At 37.8% G+C, this 18958-nt stretch overlaps 1 protein-coding gene across 1 annotated transcript in view; it reads right to left on the bottom strand.

Annotated features, from left to right (window-relative positions):
* LOC120275503 (sorcin-like) overlaps positions 1-10744 on the bottom strand; it is a 30385-nt gene extending 19641 nt beyond the window's left edge. Inside the window, exons 1-4 of the mRNA XM_039282108.1 lie at positions 10588-10744; positions 10427-10485; positions 10305-10345; positions 6259-6290 (exon numbers count right to left, since the gene is read on the bottom strand). Coding sequence (XP_039138042.1) covers positions 6259-6290; positions 10305-10345; positions 10427-10485; positions 10588-10671 — 216 coding nt within the window. The 5' untranslated portion in view covers positions 10672-10744. The remainder of the gene's footprint in view (positions 1-6258; positions 6291-10304; positions 10346-10426; positions 10486-10587) is intronic.
* Between the last annotated feature and the right edge of the window lie 8214 nt (positions 10745-18958).

Here is an 18958-nt window from a genome sequence, read left to right as displayed (position 1 = left end):
TAGCCAGCAAGTGTGTGTGTGTGTGTGTGTGTGAGAGAGAGAGAGAGAGAGAATTTTGGGGTGGGGATATTTAACTTGAGTGATCTTTCGTAACTGTGTAAGTGAGAGAACAAATAAGGTCCATACAAGGAGCTTGTTCAAAGCCTCAACTACAACCATAAAGCTCCTCATATGACAAAAGTTCTAACGCAATCAAGTTCACACTGATGTAAGAATATGCAATTGTTGCTGATGATATCAATGTACCTTATGAATGCACAATCTTAGAAGCATATGATTCCCCGAAAATGATGAGGAATATTGCTTTCTGAACAGAAGTCCCTCGGGCAGAGTTGACCAAATTTTTCAAAGTGAATCAGTTGACTAAGGATTTATATCCTGCGTATATTTAGAATGCCGGGTGTTGTTTGGAACATTGTAATGGAAGGGAATGTGATAGGAATGAAATGCACATTGGAACGCAATGGAAACAGTGACTCTCATTCAAGGTTTTTTTTCTCTTTTTTTAATGCAAACATGGAATACAAAGCTCATTCTGGCTTCCTTGTTTATAGTTTCAATTCAATGAGATGAACTACAACAAATATATAATATTTTGAGATTAATATACACTTACACGTATTATAAACTTAATTTTCTTTTGCAAAGAAGTAAAATCAGATAGGAAGCGTTTATGATGGTGAGTAGAGAGTAGATGGTATTACAAAGAGAACAATGCTGATGAAACCCAATTCACAGAATTGAGAAATGCTTGCTGGATTTTCCTAGATAGAACAATAGCATGAGGAAGTTTAAGAATTTAGGGATGAAAAAAGATCTAAGATAAAATACGATATATTCTCACTATCAATAGATGTTATTACCTCTAACCATGATTGCTAGTCTATCATTAAGAAGAATCACTCTAGAAAAGCTGAAAATTTTATTCAAATAACTCTCTCCTTGAACCAGCCAACATTGATGCAACTAAACACCTTGAAGGAATTTAAGGATTATTTACACTAACTATATCTACAAGGATAAACATCCCTAATAAATTAAAAACAAAAATTAAAAAGAAAGGTGACAGCCACAACAGAAAACAAAAGAGAAAACTATCTACCGCGTAAACCAATGTTGATCACATTAAATATTGGAGAGAGTGGCAGATAGGGCAGTTAAAGAGGTTAAAAGAGGATGGAAATATAACAACACAAAAGGTAAAGTTCTTAAAATAATCACCAAAGCAGAAAATTTCATTATCACCTGTTCTGTTGCCACCAAACATAGCAATGGGTGAAAGGGGCAATCAAACCGCCAAGATCCACTTATCCTTTTCTTTTTTTACGTACCAAAGATCACCTTGATGTTTGTGGTTAAAGACCATTCTTTAACATTCGATACCAATTATATATAGATGTTATTTGGTTATTAGCTTCAAGGATGAGATTTTTATGAGAATGATGAAGGGATTTTAAGGAGTTAGATTTGAAAGAGTTTTCTACAATAGATTTTACTATTCTTCTCTTCTTTAAAACTCCTAACTTATGAATTAATACAGTTGGAGTGTCTTAATTTTCTTACAAGTGGAAATGAGTTGGTTAAGACAGATGCTTCATGTCACTGGTTTGCAAAAAAGATGGGACAACATGGACAACACAGAAAAATTGTACTTGTATATGTTTGGTAAACCATGGCCAGACAAGTAAACAATCATGCTAAATGTCCAGAATAACCGTACCTTGTCATACCTCTAAGTTTTTAATTTTAAAAACATGCCATGAATTTAATACACCTAACCTTAAACCCTAGATTTTCGCTATTTTAATCAAAATAATTTTCACCAACGTCCAAACATAAATTATAAACTATTTTCAAAGTGATTTTCAACCAAAGTAAAATTCTAGTAACCAATAATATACAAAACTTTGCATATATAATATGTCAGTACGAAATTTATGAATGCTTTTACACCCCAATAAATAAAACTTACAATATGCATAACCTAGCAAATGTATATATTTCAATAGAAATAATAGTTCTATATGCAATTACAAATATAGCAAGAATATATATGGAAAAATCAGCTTATATGCATAAAAGAAAAAAGGCCCTTCATTAAATATAAGAACATCAAGAACGAAAGGCTTATTGTGCATACACACCTCTGCGTAGGTATGAACGCAAGAATCATGGTTTGATATATATGTAATTTATGCATGGTATATAATGAGCTTTTACAAGGGTATATATGCAAAAATCAAAATATGTATTTAAAAGCATATGGAATGAAATAAATGGGGTAAATGTGGTAGCTAGTTTGTATCAAAATCGGACAATTTTTCTCTTGGATGAGTGTGAAATAAAAATAGTAGTGTTTTTGTCCAACAAGGATACACTTTCTCGTCATGTTGCTAGGTGAAAAAGTAACAAGTAGTCATATCCAGTCTGTCATGTCTATCTTTGTCCTATATGCCAAATGGCCACTAAATGGTTACTATAAGAGGGAGATGCAGGTGCTCAGACAAAGTTAAAGCATTGCCAAGTAGAGTGGCCAAGACTTCACTTGGAGGATGCCTCGAATTGTAGGAATTCCTAAAGTCTTGGTTGTAAACTCTTATATCTTGGTTTCTTTGAGTTCTTGGTCGTAGTTAAGTTAGCTTCTTACCTAAAAAGGGTGAAGGCTAACTTCATCGAGGGAACTATCAATCAAGTGCTGCATAGGTCTTTGAGGCAACAGTCACACCCATGATCACTAGTATCAAAATGAGGATTTCTTAAGGCGAAAATCACAATGGTTAAAGGGACAAAAGACAATCTTGATCGCTTTGATGAGCAGATGGAATGGCTCTAGCAAGTCATTGACGGTTGGACGACGATTCTTACTTGAAAGAGGCCCCTTTCATGCCCTTTTGTCAAAAGTATAAGGACCTTTTCAACCAGGATTTTGGACTTAATGGTTCATTGGAAATATTCCCTCTAGCAGTTCAAGATTTTTCTGTGGACATCAACCTTCTCAAGGACACAAGTTTTATCCAAAGCAAGTCTCACTGATGGGGATGTATTTGACTAAGGATGCAAAAATATAGTGGAAGACCAAGCAAGCTGATGATGGTCAAGTGAGCCAAACAACCTTCAACTCGTTGATGAAGTTGAAGTAATTACACGAGCAATTCCTCCCCGAAAACATAGTTTGAGTTGCTTAATTGGCTTTGAAGAAATTGAAGCAAACTAGCTCAACTAAGGAATATGTCAAAAAGTTCTCCTTCTTAATGCTGGATATATAGTGCATGTCCAAGGAATACAAGCTATTTAATTTCCTCACAAGCTTGCAACCTTAGGTATAAATTGAAGTAGACACGGGTCGAAGCCATCCGCCAAAGCGATAGTAGCGGCCCTAGTGGATTATCGAACCATCTCCGCATTGGAGGTAAAAGAAGAAAAAAACCAAACCAAAGGAAAGGAAGTTCAAAAAGAAGGCAAGGAAAGGTTTCCTCAGAGGCCTTGGGAAGGCTTAAGATGAAAGTCAAAAACCGAGACCAAACAATCAAGTGGGCCAAACACCAAGGTGTCCGAATGCTTTACATGTGATGGTCATCATCGACGTAGGACTGCCCAAAGCAGGAGAAGCTGGTTGCACTTGTCATAAAGGATGATAGTGATACAAATTTCCCATCCAAAATCAATCCTCTGTAACTATTAGGGACACTGAGGACAGTGAAACATAGCTCTTCTAAACTCCTTAATATGAACATGGACGAGGACCACTCGCAACTTCATCAGCGAGGCTTCAATGTCTCAGTTGGGACTTAGCATGGGTGCATAGTCCAACAAAGTGAGAAATTAATTCCAAGGCCCATGCCGTAATTGGGAAGATGCAAGTAGGAAGACCACGTGCTGGTTAACCGGGCCAAACAGGCCTGACCAGCCGGATCTAGATCAATAACAACCAAAGCAAAAAGCGGCTCGTGCTACAGGACAAACCCATCAGGCCGCGTTACTCAACAAGCCCGCAGGGTCTGGTTCACCTACAAAGATAAACCGGACTCTGCCCATGCTACAGGACATACCCGCTAGGTCCGGGCCAAGTCCGCCAGACCCGGTGGGTTTTAAATATTCTTTTTATTTTAAACATCATTCTAATATAAAGTCATAATTTCTTATTATCAAAATAAATAGTGAAGGAGATTGGAACGTGGGCTATAATTTTTTATTATCAAATTAATTCAGAACATATAAAAGTTGTGAGGGAGATTCAAACAGGGTGCCATGAATAAAAACTACGGTTGTCAATTTGCCCTGGACACAACAGCGAACCCAATTCCCTCCCCAATGGGGTCGGGGCTAAAATTTGAAAATAGGGGTCAGTGCCGAGACAGGGATGTAAAAATGGGGACGAGGACGGGGAATCCATTCCCCACACCGCACCATCTCCGAATATATAATTTTAATATTATAAAATTACTTATATTAAATAAAAATAAATATAATAAGAAGATAATATATTTGATGTACTTGATAGTTGCCAAAAAAAATTGGGAATAGGGAGTCCCCAAACCCGGGTAATCCCCACAAGGATGGGGCGAGGAAAAATTATCCCCGCGCCCAGGTTCGGGGATGGGCTTGACAAGTCAGAGTTGGGGAATACATTCCCCGGTAAATCCCAACCCTATTGACATCCCTCATAAAAACCAAGCAACTTAACCAACTGCCCCACATGTCATTGGTGCTAGAAGGTTAAAACTAAATAAATAAAAATAAATCACAAATTGATTATTTGAATGTTAATTTAAAAAAAATTAAATAATTTCTAATAAAATAGGACAATTTGATAGAGTCAAAATCATTCAAAATAACTAAAAAATAAATAAATTGTTGCATATAATTCATTTACCTATCAAATTAAGTTATCGACATATCTACCTATGTAAGAGAAATTAAAACTCATGAAGTTCCCTTGCTTAGGATCGAAGTTGCAATCCACTTATCCAATCGTCACAATTGGGATTTGGCTCGGTCTTAACTTCGATTTCAAACTCTTCAAGGGTTGTTGTTGTTGTGCCCATTATGTTGTTATTGATGAAGAAGTCAATAGCTTCGTAGCTTCCCATCATAGAACACGCAATAACATATTTCACAACTAATTAAAAGAATGTGGTGCGAGTTTTTATTATGCCACCACTAGTGAAAAGCATTGAAATTCATATTTATGTTGATGTTTTCAATAAATTGGAAGATTGTGTTTAAGTGTAGACGATATCCTATAATTATATACATCTATATATATTCCCAAAAATATGACAGCATTCATGACCGTGCACCTAGGGACTTGAAGCGGCTAGGTCAACTTGTTGCCTGTCCATCTCGATAACTTCAAGCTAATATTGGGCATTGATTTCCTCACAACTGCTAAGGCAACCATGATACCCACATTTGGGTGGACTAATGATTGTGAAGGAAACCCATCATTGTTTTGTAGCAGGAGTTCGCAAGGAAAAAAAAGGAAGGAGACGCTCCTCTCAACCATACAGCTAGAGCATGTGCTGAACTGACAAAAACTGACTTACCTTGTAGCCATGCTGGAAGTAAAACCCGATCTAGTGGTAAAAGTACCGGATGAGGTGGCTAGAGTCCTAAAAAAATTCATTGATGTGATGCCTCCCGAGCTGGCCAAGCATCATTCACCTCAACAAGTTATCAACAATAAATTGAGCTAATATTTGGAGGCAAGACCGCAACAAAGGGCCCTTATTGCATGCCCCCATTAAAGTTGCATGAGTTACAAAGGCAACTCATCGAATTGCTGGATGTTGGATACATAAAACTTTCCAAAGCTCCTTGTACTAGTTGATTGGTAGTACCAATGTTGATGATGCACATGTAATGATAAAGAGTTATGAGTTATCAATTCGGCTATAGGCATAGAAAGCTTGGAAACACGAATGACAAAGGCATGTGGATTTTGATGTGGAAGCAATTTTCCTTATTTAATAAAACATTGATGACAATCCTAAGCAAATGATGTTTCCTTCATATGCCATATACAAAAGATATTGCAACCTATACTTACAAGATAGTCTATTTCAAGATGTAAGGTTACCACCAAATTGCATATGCTAAAACTATGTAATAAGCAAATGGGTCAATCTTCCATGTAATTAATGTAAACTAATACAACAGCTATCAAGAGAATAGGCAATTACACAATGGAACTATGGCAAAAGTTAATTTAAGTTCTCATCAACTGATCTGAAATTAATTTGAGATAATAGTACTGACCTTTAGTAGAAACTTGTTAAGAGCAAGAAATTCTGCAAAATTATATTCTAGAATTAATTATAAAAGAAATGAAAGCAAGCTAGCGTCCTAAGAAAATCACAAACATATGAGATTAAATCCATATCTTTTTCATGCAAATATATTTGTTAAAATAGCTGTAAATGCATGGGGCTAAATTTATAAGATTGTAATTGTATATGATTAGGGGAATGATTGTAGGGATTGATTGTATAGTTTCCTTTTTCCCTGTACCATTGAGATTATATACACCCTAGAAGCTTGAAGGAATAAAGACAAGCTATTCTTCCCAATTCTCATTCTTCTTTTTCCTAGTTTATATGGTACCGAAGTCAGGTTCCGATCAGCTGAATTCTGGCCATCTTCTCTCATCACCAGCTACTAGAAAGCCATTTTTACAATGATCGAGGGATCTAAGGCAGTGGTGTCTACAGATTCAGGTTTTGTATCTATTAAATCTCCTTTTTCTACTGCTTTATTTGCACAATAATTAATAACAATTGTAAAATTACAAGACAATAGTAATTATGTGTCTTGGGTATGGATTAAGCATATGATGATCATTTAACAAAACATGCTAGTGATATTTCTACTAGAAAACAAATTAGAGTAAAATCAATGCTCACGCTCGCGTGTGCAGTTTATTATGGAACTCAATTAATTCCAAATTACTCACCCTGTTCCAGTGTTGTAAAACTTGTTTTAAAGTATAGGCCAAAGCCAAAAACTTGTACACTAATTATGTTCAACGGATGTACATGGTTGTTTCTAATATGATCCACCTACAACAAGAGAATGATTTGGCCACCTGGTTGGGTTAAGTGGAATCCTTTAAAATGACGCCTAATTCTGAAAGTGCTGCTGATCAGAAAAGACAAAGAGATTAGTTTTTCATGCTGAGAGCTTTGATAGAACTTCAATCTGATCTAACTTCCGTGCAAGAACAAATTTTGAGTGGTTCTAAGGTTCCAACTTTGGAAGATGTGTCTGCAAAACTCTTGCATCTCTCTATCACCCCAAATGATGCTACAGAGACTGATTCAAGCAAGTCAGCCGTGGCAGCCATAGAAACTGGATAGGGTAGGAATCATGGTGGTAACGGTAGAAACTCAATATTTCAATGCACATATTGTGATAAACTTGGACATATATCTGGGCACTTGATGGCCGACAACCACACAACAATCAGCCTCCTAGTTATAATTTTAGTCATTCACAGCATACTGCCATGTTGCTCACCCTATCCAGAATGGTATTCTTCCTTGACCAAATACAAAGCAGTTATCCTCCTCTTTCACCTTAACAAAAATTGATTGTGCAGAATATTTACAGTGTTGGATAACCAAATAGTCTTCCTCTGCCATTGCTTATGCTCCATCTAGTAATTCTTTTACCTGGATCACCCAATCTTCTACTATGGGTCCACGGCTTCTTGATTCAGGAGCCTTTGATCATACCTCTGGTAATAAAACTCTTCTCTCTAGTCTTGTTTCTCCTTTTTCTAATTCTAAAGCAACCTTAGCTAATGGATCTAAACAGTAGTTAAAGGAATTAGCAATACTCGTCTTCTTTTTATTTTTTATATTCTATTTTGTATGCTCCTGAATGCCTCCACAATCTCATTTCTATAAGCAAATTAACCAGACAATTAATTAAATTGTTCCATCACTTTTTGGGCTAACTATGCTCTTGTTCAAGACCAGGTGGCCCGGACAATTGGCGAAGGATTTGAGTCACATTGGTTGTACCTACTTTCCATCCACAAATCTGCAGTTGTTTGCAATACTACTATATCTCCTATTCTCGTTCACAGTCAATTGGGCCATCCCAACATTGTCTAACTCAAACAACTAAACTTATCTACTTCGTCATTGTGACTGTGCCCAGTCCCTTTCTCCTTGTTCATTCAGATGTTTAGGGTCCTAGTCCTGTCAATGCTCGTTTAGGATTCCAGTACTTCGTTACAATTATTGATGAGCATTCCCATTGCACTTGGTTATTATTAATGACACAAGAATCAGAATTATTTTCAAACTTTGAAAAATTTTCCGCCTAAGTTCATACTCAATTTAAATAAAAACCTACAATAAAAGTTCTCCATAGAGATAGTACCAGGGAACATTTTTCTAATCAATTAAAAAATTTTATGTTTTCTTATGGATTCTTCACCAGTCTTCTTGTGCATATATGCATTAACAAAGTAAGGTTGCTGAGTGTAAGAATTGCCATCTTGAAAAAACAGCTCGCACTTTACCTCATCACCATGTTCTACATTTTTGGGGGATGTTGTTCTTACTGCTTATTATCTCATTAATCACATCTTTCTTTTGATTTGCAGTCAAAGAACCCTCACTCTATTTTACTCCCTGATCAAACTCCTTATCCTCTGCCTCCTTGAGTATTTGAGTGTGTTTGCTTTGTTCGCCATCTCACGAAAAACTTTTGGCTGTCTCTTAAGTGTATTTTTCTATGTTACTCACATCATCAAAATGGGTACAAGTGTTATTCTCCAGATACCAATAGGTACTTCATTTTATCTGATGTTACCTTTTTTAAGAATGCTCCTTTTTTCTGTTAAACTTGGTCAATCTACTCCCTCTAAGGCTTTACCAGTACCATATACGGCCTCCTCAGATTTATCCATGCTAATTGCTCATTCATCTATTCCTTTCAATATTTATTCTTGTCGAGTGCATCAGGACAACTCTATTCCTGATCTAGTTGATGTAAGCCTATTTCATGTCCAATGGCTATCCTAATTGGCTCAACTCCTAGTCTAGCATCATCCCCTGCCGCAGTCAATCCCAGTCCTCCTATTGCCTTCCACAAAGGTGTCCATATCTCTCGTAATCCTCACCCTCTTTATAATGTTTTGATCTATAACTATTTATCTTCACTTCATTATGCTTTCATTTCCACCTTGTCTACTGTGTCTAGTCCTAAAACACATTCTAAAGCTCTGTCTCACCTTGGGTGGCATCAAGCAATGGCTGAGGAAATGAATGCTCTTCATTCTAATGGTTCATGGGATTTGGTTCACTTGCCACTTGATAAATCTGCAATTGGTATTGATGGACTTAAAGCTTGTCTAGTTGTTAAAGGCTACCCTCAGGTGTTTAGGTTGGTATATGGCAATACCTTTTCCTTTTTGCTGATTGAATATGTTTGTCTCTTTATATCTTTGGCTGCTATGAATCATTGACGCATTCATTAAATATACATTAAAAATGCTTTTTTGCATAGGAAATTGACCGAGGAATTCTATATAGAGCAACCACCAGAATTTGTTGTTTAGAAGGACTACAAATCAGTTTGTAGGCTATGTCCTCTCTATATGGCTTGAAGCAATCTCCACGAGTATGATTTGCAGACTTAGAACTGTTATGCAACAACTTGGGCTGATTCGCACTAAGGGGAAATCACTTTGTGTTTTATTCTATGATTCATCACAAAATGTCAATATATGGTTGTCTTTGTGGATCACATTGTCATCACAAGCGTGATCATGACAATATCAATCAGCTGGAGGCTGGAGCAACATTTTTTTTAGCCATTTCCAGACTAAAAATTATGGAAATTTGAAATATTTTTTGGGTATTAATATTCACATTGAGGCACTTTCTCTCATAATCTATAATTGAACCTTGCAACTATATGACAACAGAAGGACTCAATACATATAAGAAATGACTATCATTGGGATCAGGAAGAAATATTCACAACACAAAATGGGGCTATTGAGCTTGAAGGATTTAGAGTTTCAGAATTTTGATTTTCATCCAATTTGGGTATAAATTAAGTCATTATTTAAAGTCATTATTTTAACAATAAAGACTGGATTGTTATTATTATTTTTTTTTTTTAAGATACAGAATCCCAATCGTATTCTCCCAACCAAACACTACCTGTGGCGAACTCAAGATAATTATAAGAGTTTCAAGAACATAGCAAGCATGTCAAGCTTTCCTACAGAACTACAGAATAATAACTTTTAAAGAAAACATCAAATTAACATATAAATATCCAACCTTCAAAATTCATGGTCCCGTTTCGATCGAAATCATACATCCTGGAACAAAACCAGAAACAAAATCCACAAATATTTGAGACAGAGAAAAAGACCAAATTATGAATAAAAAAGAAGCACAACCTAATCATCTGCTGGACGATTGAGATAGAAAAATCAAGATTTCCAACAGCAAGAGCACTCTGAAATAAGGATTAAGCATTTCTGTTCAGAAAAATCATCAAAAATATATATAATATATATATATACCAAGAAAAAAAATTAGAGAAATTAAGAATTGAAACCTTGAGCTGGGGAGCAGTGATGTTGCCAGTACCATTGGAATCCACTCGCTGGAACCACTCGCGCAAGACCGCAGCGTTGTCCATTCCCTTTGCTCACGGTGTTCGACTCGTCTACGAGAGAGGTATGAAATATGAATATAAGAAAAAATTTTAGGATGGTTTATGCCGTCCCGGTAAACGTGGAAGTCATAGCCAGGACAATATTTGACTGGGCCATGATCAGTTGGGCCGAATTATAATGTTCATTTGGTTGCAATTGCATGATTTTTTATTTTTATTTTTATTTTTATTTTTATTTTTATTTTTTTATTTTTTTTTATTTTTTATGTCTAAAATGAACAAGCCATAGCCATAGGACAATGAGTGTCTTAGCCTATGTATAACCTGTCAATTGTGAGCACAGATTTTTTAATTAAACTACGTGTCCTCACTCTATCTCCTAGGATTCAATCCTCGGTAACATTTGTTACTTTTTTCTCAAACTAATTACTTAATTATTCATATACTCATAATTTATAAATGAAATCTTTAATAGATATTTTTTTTGCTAAGGAGTTAAAATTTGAAATCTGTCTAACATAATTTCTACTCGAAATCATAAGTTCTTAAATAATATTAAGGGAGTGTTTGGTTGTCAGGAGTGGAATAGAAGTAAGATGAGAGAGAGTGGAGTAGGACTGCTGAGGTAGTAAAGCCTCATAAAGATTTTTTTTTTCCATAAATGTTATATATATATATATATATATAAGAGATTAAAAGCCACTAACTTAATCACTACGCTTTTACCCGTTCAAGCACCGTCCATAGTAATATGACCCTTTTTTTTTTTTAAACAATATTGGTTGTGATTTGCCATTTTGAAGATATATTTTAAACATCTCTTTGTTGGACTAGATTGAATATTTAAAAATTTTAAATTAAATTAATTTAAAGTTCTGTGGCATAGAAACCTGACATCTCAGCAAAAATCATGGAACGAGGCCATCATGGATTGTTTAAAAAAAAAATTTATATATTTTTTTATAAAATTTAAAAAGTATAAAAATGTCATTTATAATACAAATACTATTAGTTTATAATTGGAAAATACAAAAATAAAAATAAGAATAAATATTAAAATTAATTACTTACGGTGATTAAAAAACTTATTTTATACCAACATCAATACAACTTTCTCTATTAAGTATATTGCTAGAATTAACTAAACATTAAAAATTCTATTTAAGAATAAGGGTTGGATAAAACCCTTACACCACATCATGCTTATCCCGCTCCAATCATTGAAACCATTTAATTTTTTTTATATATATGTGCATTTCACTTATTCCATATCTCCAATTACTTTAACTTCTTCCAACTTTATTTTCAAATTCTTTTTTAAAATCTAATTTCAAATTATTTATGTAATTTTCATAGTTTAGGAGATATGCTAATAGTTTAGGTTACACTATTACTTCTTAATATTATAAAGATGGAAGGTTTGAATTTTGGTGTAACTCTCTACATTTAAATGTCTATAATTTAGATTCTACTTCAATTTAACGAAAATTATATATTTTTATAAAACAAACCTTGATTGAGAATATTGCTATAACACTCTTTTGACAAGCATGATCCAAAATGTTGCTCTAATATCTATAGAGCTACTATGAAATGGTCCATTGAGTTGCTTGGATCAATTTGTATTATCTATAAAATTATTTTCAAATTGACTTTTACTCATCAAAAGAAAGAGTTGAAAATACTATTTTTTACCAGAATTTTTGACAACCTAACAATTATGCAATTCAATTTTTTCTTTCCCATAAGTGACAAGGAAATTAAAAACAAAAGATAAGATACCACTTTAAGAATATTTTATGGTATAATTTCACAAGTTGCAGCTAGCATGGATTTCTTTCAAAGGATCTAAAATTACAAAAGTGAATGTTGTTATATGATCTCCCTATCACTTTTGCTGAGAATCAAAATCACTTGACAAGTAGTCCTATGCATAAAGGTGCTATGCAAATAGGTAAATTCTAAAATCTATACATAATGTTAATTCTATTCCCTAGTGATCTAAACTGATACATGACACTATCTTCAAAGCACTAAGAATAGAGGTTGGCAATTAAATGGAAACACACATAAGCAAATCACATCACATCAATTTCACACACATTGTGCCTTGATGCAAACTCATTCTTTAATTGGAATCATAAAATAAAAAAAAAAATTATTCACTTCTAATCAATGCAAATAAGGCCAAAATAGAGCCATCTGCATCCAAAGACACCTTAAGGCTTGATGTAGACTCATCCTTTAATTGCAACCGTAATTGAATAAAAAATTATTCATTTCTAATCTAAGTAAATAAGGGCAAAATAGATATCAATCAATAGTTCCCTTCACACAGCAACCACAAGTGATTTATATATACATACTATAAAGTTTATTCTTAAGAGCCTTGACATGCCATTTGGAATTATTTGATTGGTTCTGAGAATTTTTTCTTTTAAGATATTTGGGAGGGATATTCAAGTTATTATATATATATATATATATAATTATATATTAATCTTAACTAATAGTACTCCATAGCCTCTTCAGCTGACATTTGGACCTCCAATATTGGTTTAACAAACTAAGTGAAAGTACTCAATAGCCATCAAACCCTCATTTGAATGTCTCCAATAATTTCAGAGAACTCAATTAGCAAACCATTTTTATTGTAGAAAGATAGCAAGATGAAGCAAGCATACCGCACACCTTGAGGTCGGGGTGGCTTTGTATATATAGCCGGGTAAAGGCCGGGATTTAGGCAGTTACAAGATCCTCAATTAGAGCTAGGCAATTAGAGGAGCTAAACTAGGCAATTTACAACATGTACATAGCTGTGCAATCTTATCTCTAATACCCGCCTGCAGTCGTATCGGGAGGATTCTGGACGCAAAGACTAGACCGAAACTCATTGAACAGCTGTACAGGTAGGCCTTTAGTCATGATGTCCGCGAACTGATGAGAGGAAGGCACGTGGAGACCTCGAACGTGCCCAAGAAATACTTTCTCACGGACGATGTCGATCTTAATATGTTTCATATGTCAATGATGGACCGGATTGGATGACATATAAACGGCGCTGACAAAGTCACAGTAGACCACAGTCGTCGAAAGCAATGGAGATGTGCAGATCCTTGAGAAGCTAGCGAATCCAACAACACTCAGCAACTGTATGCGTAACAGCACAGTACTCGCCCTCCGCGCTAGAGCGGGACACAGTCGTCTAGCGCTTGAAGGACCAGGAAATGAGGTTGTCACCGAGGTAGACACAATAGCCGCAGGTGGAACGGTGGGAGTCGAGGTAGCCTGCCCAATCGGCCTCGGAGTAGGCCGTGATGGAAGTCGACGGGGTGGTCGCAATGTGGAGACCGACGTCGAGCGTATCCTTCACGTATCTTAAGATGCGTTTGATGAGCGCGAGATGGGGTTTGTGCGGATCGTGCATAAAAAGGCAAACATGTTGGACTGCGTATGCCAAATCAGGTACTATAGAGCGCCCACTAGGCTCCGGTACTCAGATGGGTTGGCGACGGCAGTACCTTCGAAAGCAGATATCTTGGATCGAGTGTCCGTTGGTGTTGCGGTGGAGTGACACTCAGCCATGACGGCACGTTAAAGGATGTCCACAACGTATTGTCGCTATGAGAGGAAAAGGCGGCGGGGGAGCTCGTAACAGAGATTCTGAGGAAGAAATGTAAGGCGCCTAAGTCCGTCATGACAAACTCCGAGTGAAGATGCGCAGTGAGTCATTGAAGTAACGCACTTGAAGAAGTGGTAAGCACGATGTCGTCGATGTAGAGTAGCAAGTAGGCCATGTGGTCACCATCTTTGTAAACAAAGATAGACGTGTCGAAGGTAGAAGCGATGAAGCCTAGGCATCAGATGTACGTGGCAAACCAGTGGTACCATGCATGGGGTGCCTGCTTGAGGCCATAGAGCAACTTCTAAAGAAGATACACATGGTCGGGGTGCGCGGGGTCGACGAACCTGGATGGCTGCTGGCAATACACCGTTTCTGTGAGGGTGCCGTGGAGGAAGGCATTCTTGACGTCAAGCTGGTGTATGGGCCAGGAGTGGGAAGCAGCAATGCTGAGGACGATGCGGATGGTGGCCGGCTTGACTACTGAGCTGAATATCTCGTTATAGTCGATGCTATGCCGTTGAGAGTAGCCTCGTACAACCGAGCGCCCCTTGTGGTGGGCAAGCGTGCCGTCGGTGTGGAACTTGTGTTTGAAGATCCACTTGGGTGTCACAATGTTGGCACCGGACGTACGTGGAACGAGACGCCAACTGTTGTTGTCGAGTAACGCTTTGTACTCATCGATCATAGCTACTCGTTTATGGGGATCAACGAGGTCACTGCAGTAGTTTATCGGAATGGCGAGACCGAGTGCACAACGAAGAGGTTTAGTCGGGTGACGGGCTTGACGATGCCGAAAGCAGCCCGGGGTGACCATCGGATGTTGTCCGGGGGCCGGGCGGGGAGCTGGGTGCGCTGCGGGAGCAAGTGGCGGGTTAGGTGGAGATGGAGGCACCGCTGTTGGTGTCAGAGGGATCGTGGCCGGTGAGGGCCGCGTGTGCTCAACAGCATTGGGCGATGAAGCATGCGTGGGCGGTGGATGAGAGCGTGCTATATCACGAGCGTTGGATGAGGCGGCGTTGTGGCTGCAATGCGTTGCGCTGGTATGACGAGGTCATCGTTAAGAAGAAAATCCAGCGAGGCCTGAGCGGTGGTGCTGGAGGCCGTTTAATGGGTAGCGAAGGGAAACGAATCTTCATCGAAGACAATGTGGCAGGAGATGATAATATGTTTTGTCACACCCACCCCTTCTATAGAGGTAAATGTGGCACCCATCAGTTAAAAATCCATTTTAACTGGAAACTGACATCCCTGTCAAAGAACAAAATCTGACTTACAGATCTCAATTTACAACTTTACACAAACTACAGGTTCAAGTACATAAATACAGCAAATATAATTACTCCAATTTGCGGGTACAACCGCTACAAGATCACGACACCAACAAATAGAAAGAAAAGGGACCCACTGCAATCTTGGACTCAACCCTGACTAGCTCTGTACTCAAACAGGAAATCTAGTAGGGTTTTGCTCCTACAGCTACAACACATTCAGTTGATCGATAGTGGCTCAATAATTTCAAATAATTAAATGTAGCATACATAAAGTATATAAAGATCAATTTTCATAGATAGCTTCCAAACTTTCACAAAGACCATAATTAAATCATATATACATGTATTTTCATTGTTTGCAAATGTGTATAATTATACAAAACAAATGTATCAAAACGATGGTCATGACACATCAACGACAAATAAATATAAGTATCTTTTAACATTATACACAATTAAACATAATAAAATAAAATAATTAAACCATTATTTCCAAAATACTAGCTATTAAATAATTATTTCAAAATAATAATAATTAATTAACTATTCAAAATAATAGCCACAATTAACTCACCTGGTCTCCTTTGGGTATCTTTCTAGACATGGAACTCCCTCCCAAGCCTGAACAACACCTAACAGGATAACAGATAAAATAAATACATATAACAACCTAAAGATATAACTGAACCCAAAAAAAAATACAAGAAACCAATAACTTACTCTATAATTGGGCCCACTCGCTGCAATCGATTAAAACCCGATATTGCATAGTTACACTGGTCTCCAATTGCACTTAAACGAACTCAATTTGGGATAAACCATTCTGAACCAACCTGAACCAAACTTAATTTCACTGAACCAAGTCCAATTTAACCAACCAGCCTTGAACCAACTCAATTCTTATAAAAAAACTGTTGAACCAGCTTGGTTCAACTGAACCCAATTATCCTTGAATTGGTTCAGCCCAAAGCCCTTAGCTCCATATCCAAACCAAGCCCAACTCAACCAAATCAATTAAACTCAACCAACTTACTCCAACTTGGTTTGATCCAACCAAATCAATTGGACTAACTCAACCAATTCCAATTTAACCATCATCATTAACATCTTAATCATCATCATTAACTTAATTAAACAAAACAAACCCTAATCCCGGTTGCTACAATAACACTACAGTAAAACAGAGAAGTTCTCCTCCATTTCAAGCAAGAATCCACTCAAATACAAAGGCTTTCCAAAGGAATTTGAAGCAACTATCATTACTAACAACAATCTCATCATTTCCATCATAAACCCTTCTTTCTCAAGGAAAATGAGATTTTTTCAATCCAAAATACACCCACACATACATACATACATCTAAATATGAAAATACAACACCAAGAAATTCTTACCAAGCCAAGCCACCACTCCGGCGAACTCTCTCCGCGATCTTCAAGCCCCAAACTCCTTCAAGCCTCCCATTTTCCTTTTTCTTTTTTTTTCATCCGGAATACTGTAGCACTTATGAAGAAGAAGGAGAAGAAGACCATCCATCTCTAGATTTTTCTCTCAACTTAAGTTTTCTGCCGAAATTCACTGTTAGTTCCTAAAAATATAATTTCTTACAAAAACATCCCTAAAAAGTTACCAATAGTCCCCGAATCATGAAATAGTATTTCCAAAAGGTCCTTGCAAACTTACCTTTCAGTCCTTCGTCTCTGGAAATATTTCAGATCAAATCCTTTTCATTTACTTGTGAACCCAAAATCTTTTATAACCCTCACACTTAGGTCCATGAGTTTCTACTTGGGGTTTCTCAGTAGAATTGCTTTGCAGGACAATCTTACTATAACTATTATAATACCTTGAATATATTTTCCAACAGGTATCCAACGGTTCTAGGTATTACACGTTTCGTGGCCATGTCCATGCAACAGTACCCTTTGTGTGAAATCGGATAGCCGAGGAAGATGCAGACAACGGAACAAGGGGCAAGTTTGTGCGGGGTAGTGGAGGCGAGGTTTGGATAACAAAGGCAGCCGAATACTCGGAGATGATTGTAGGTTGGAGGAGTGTAATGAAGTAATTCGAAGGGTGTGGAGTTAGCAATGGTAGAGGCGGGTAGACGATTAAGGAGGTGTGTGGCGGTTGAGAGTGCTTCGGCCCAATATAAAGACGATATGTGGGCATAGATGAGCAGAGTATGTACCACAATATTCAATGTGCGAATGACAAGCTCGGCTTTGCCATTCTGCGACGAAGTATAGGGGTAGAAAAGATGTAACAAGATGCCACAAGATGCGAGGAACTAGGAGAACTCGTGATACACGAACTCGATGCCGTTGCCCGCCTGAAAAGTTGTAAGAGGCAGACCGAATTGTGTGCGAACATAGTTAGAAAAATTGACGATGTGCATAAAAACTTCGTATTTTTGTTTGAGAGGAAAAGTCCACTGAAATGAGTGAAATCATCGAGAATGACCAAATAATATAGAAAACCCGAAATATTGGCAACATGTGAAGTCCACATGTCAGAATGAACTAATTCAAAAGGCGCTGAAGTGCGTGAAATGGAATAAGGAAATGGTAGGCGCACATGTTTACCAAGCTGCAAGAGTGGCAAAGCATGCGGTTGACTTTATTACACGCAATAGAAGAGGATTTATTGAGTGTGTCGAGGACAGTAGGACTGGGGTGCCCGAGTCACTGATGCCAAAGGATGGACGAAGTGATGAGGTGGGCATGTGCAGCAGTGGTGGCGGTAGTCAAGGTCAAGGTGTAGAGGTCACCGATACTATTGCGGCGTGTGATCACGCGCCGCGTCCGGAGTTCCTTAACAGAGAAACCCAAAGCGTCAAATTCTATGGAGCAATAATTGTCACACGTAAATTATCGAATAGAAAGAAGGTTATAAACAAGGGACGGAACAATAAGCATATTGTGTAGAACGAAATCAGATGCGGGCTTGCGAAGAAAGGAATGACCACCGGAAGTAATAGGAATAGTGGATCCGTTGCTGATGGTAACGACGGAATGAGAAAGGGGAAGGCGAGAAAGGAGTATACCATCATTGGACGCCATGTGAGAGGTGACGCCAGTGTCCATGATCCAGTTGCCAGGACCTTGAAGGGCCATCTGGTTCATGGCAGCGATGAGGCCGGCTTGGTCCCAAGACGGCGCAGTCAGTGGAGACACCTGTGAGGGGGCGAAGACCGTGTGCGCATGGGGGTGCGGGCCGAGGATGCTGGGTGCCGGGGGACGCCACTATGATGTGCCTTGGAGTGCGGCCCATGGGTTGATGCAGAACCACGGGCCTGAGGACGCTACTCCTTGTGGTGTGGGCACGCTTAAAGAGGAGGAGCTACCGCTAGTTTGATTGCAGCGACGGTGCTTGTCGCTGCGCCAATGGAGGCCGTGGCCGCCGTTACGGGTTA

Source organism: Dioscorea cayenensis, chromosome 14 (assembly GCF_009730915.1).
Source record: "Dioscorea cayenensis subsp. rotundata cultivar TDr96_F1 chromosome 14, TDr96_F1_v2_PseudoChromosome.rev07_lg8_w22 25.fasta, whole genome shotgun sequence".
NCBI lineage: Eukaryota > Viridiplantae > Streptophyta > Magnoliopsida > Dioscoreales > Dioscoreaceae > Dioscorea > Dioscorea cayenensis.
This window is presented reverse-complemented; position numbering and strand designations above follow the sequence as displayed.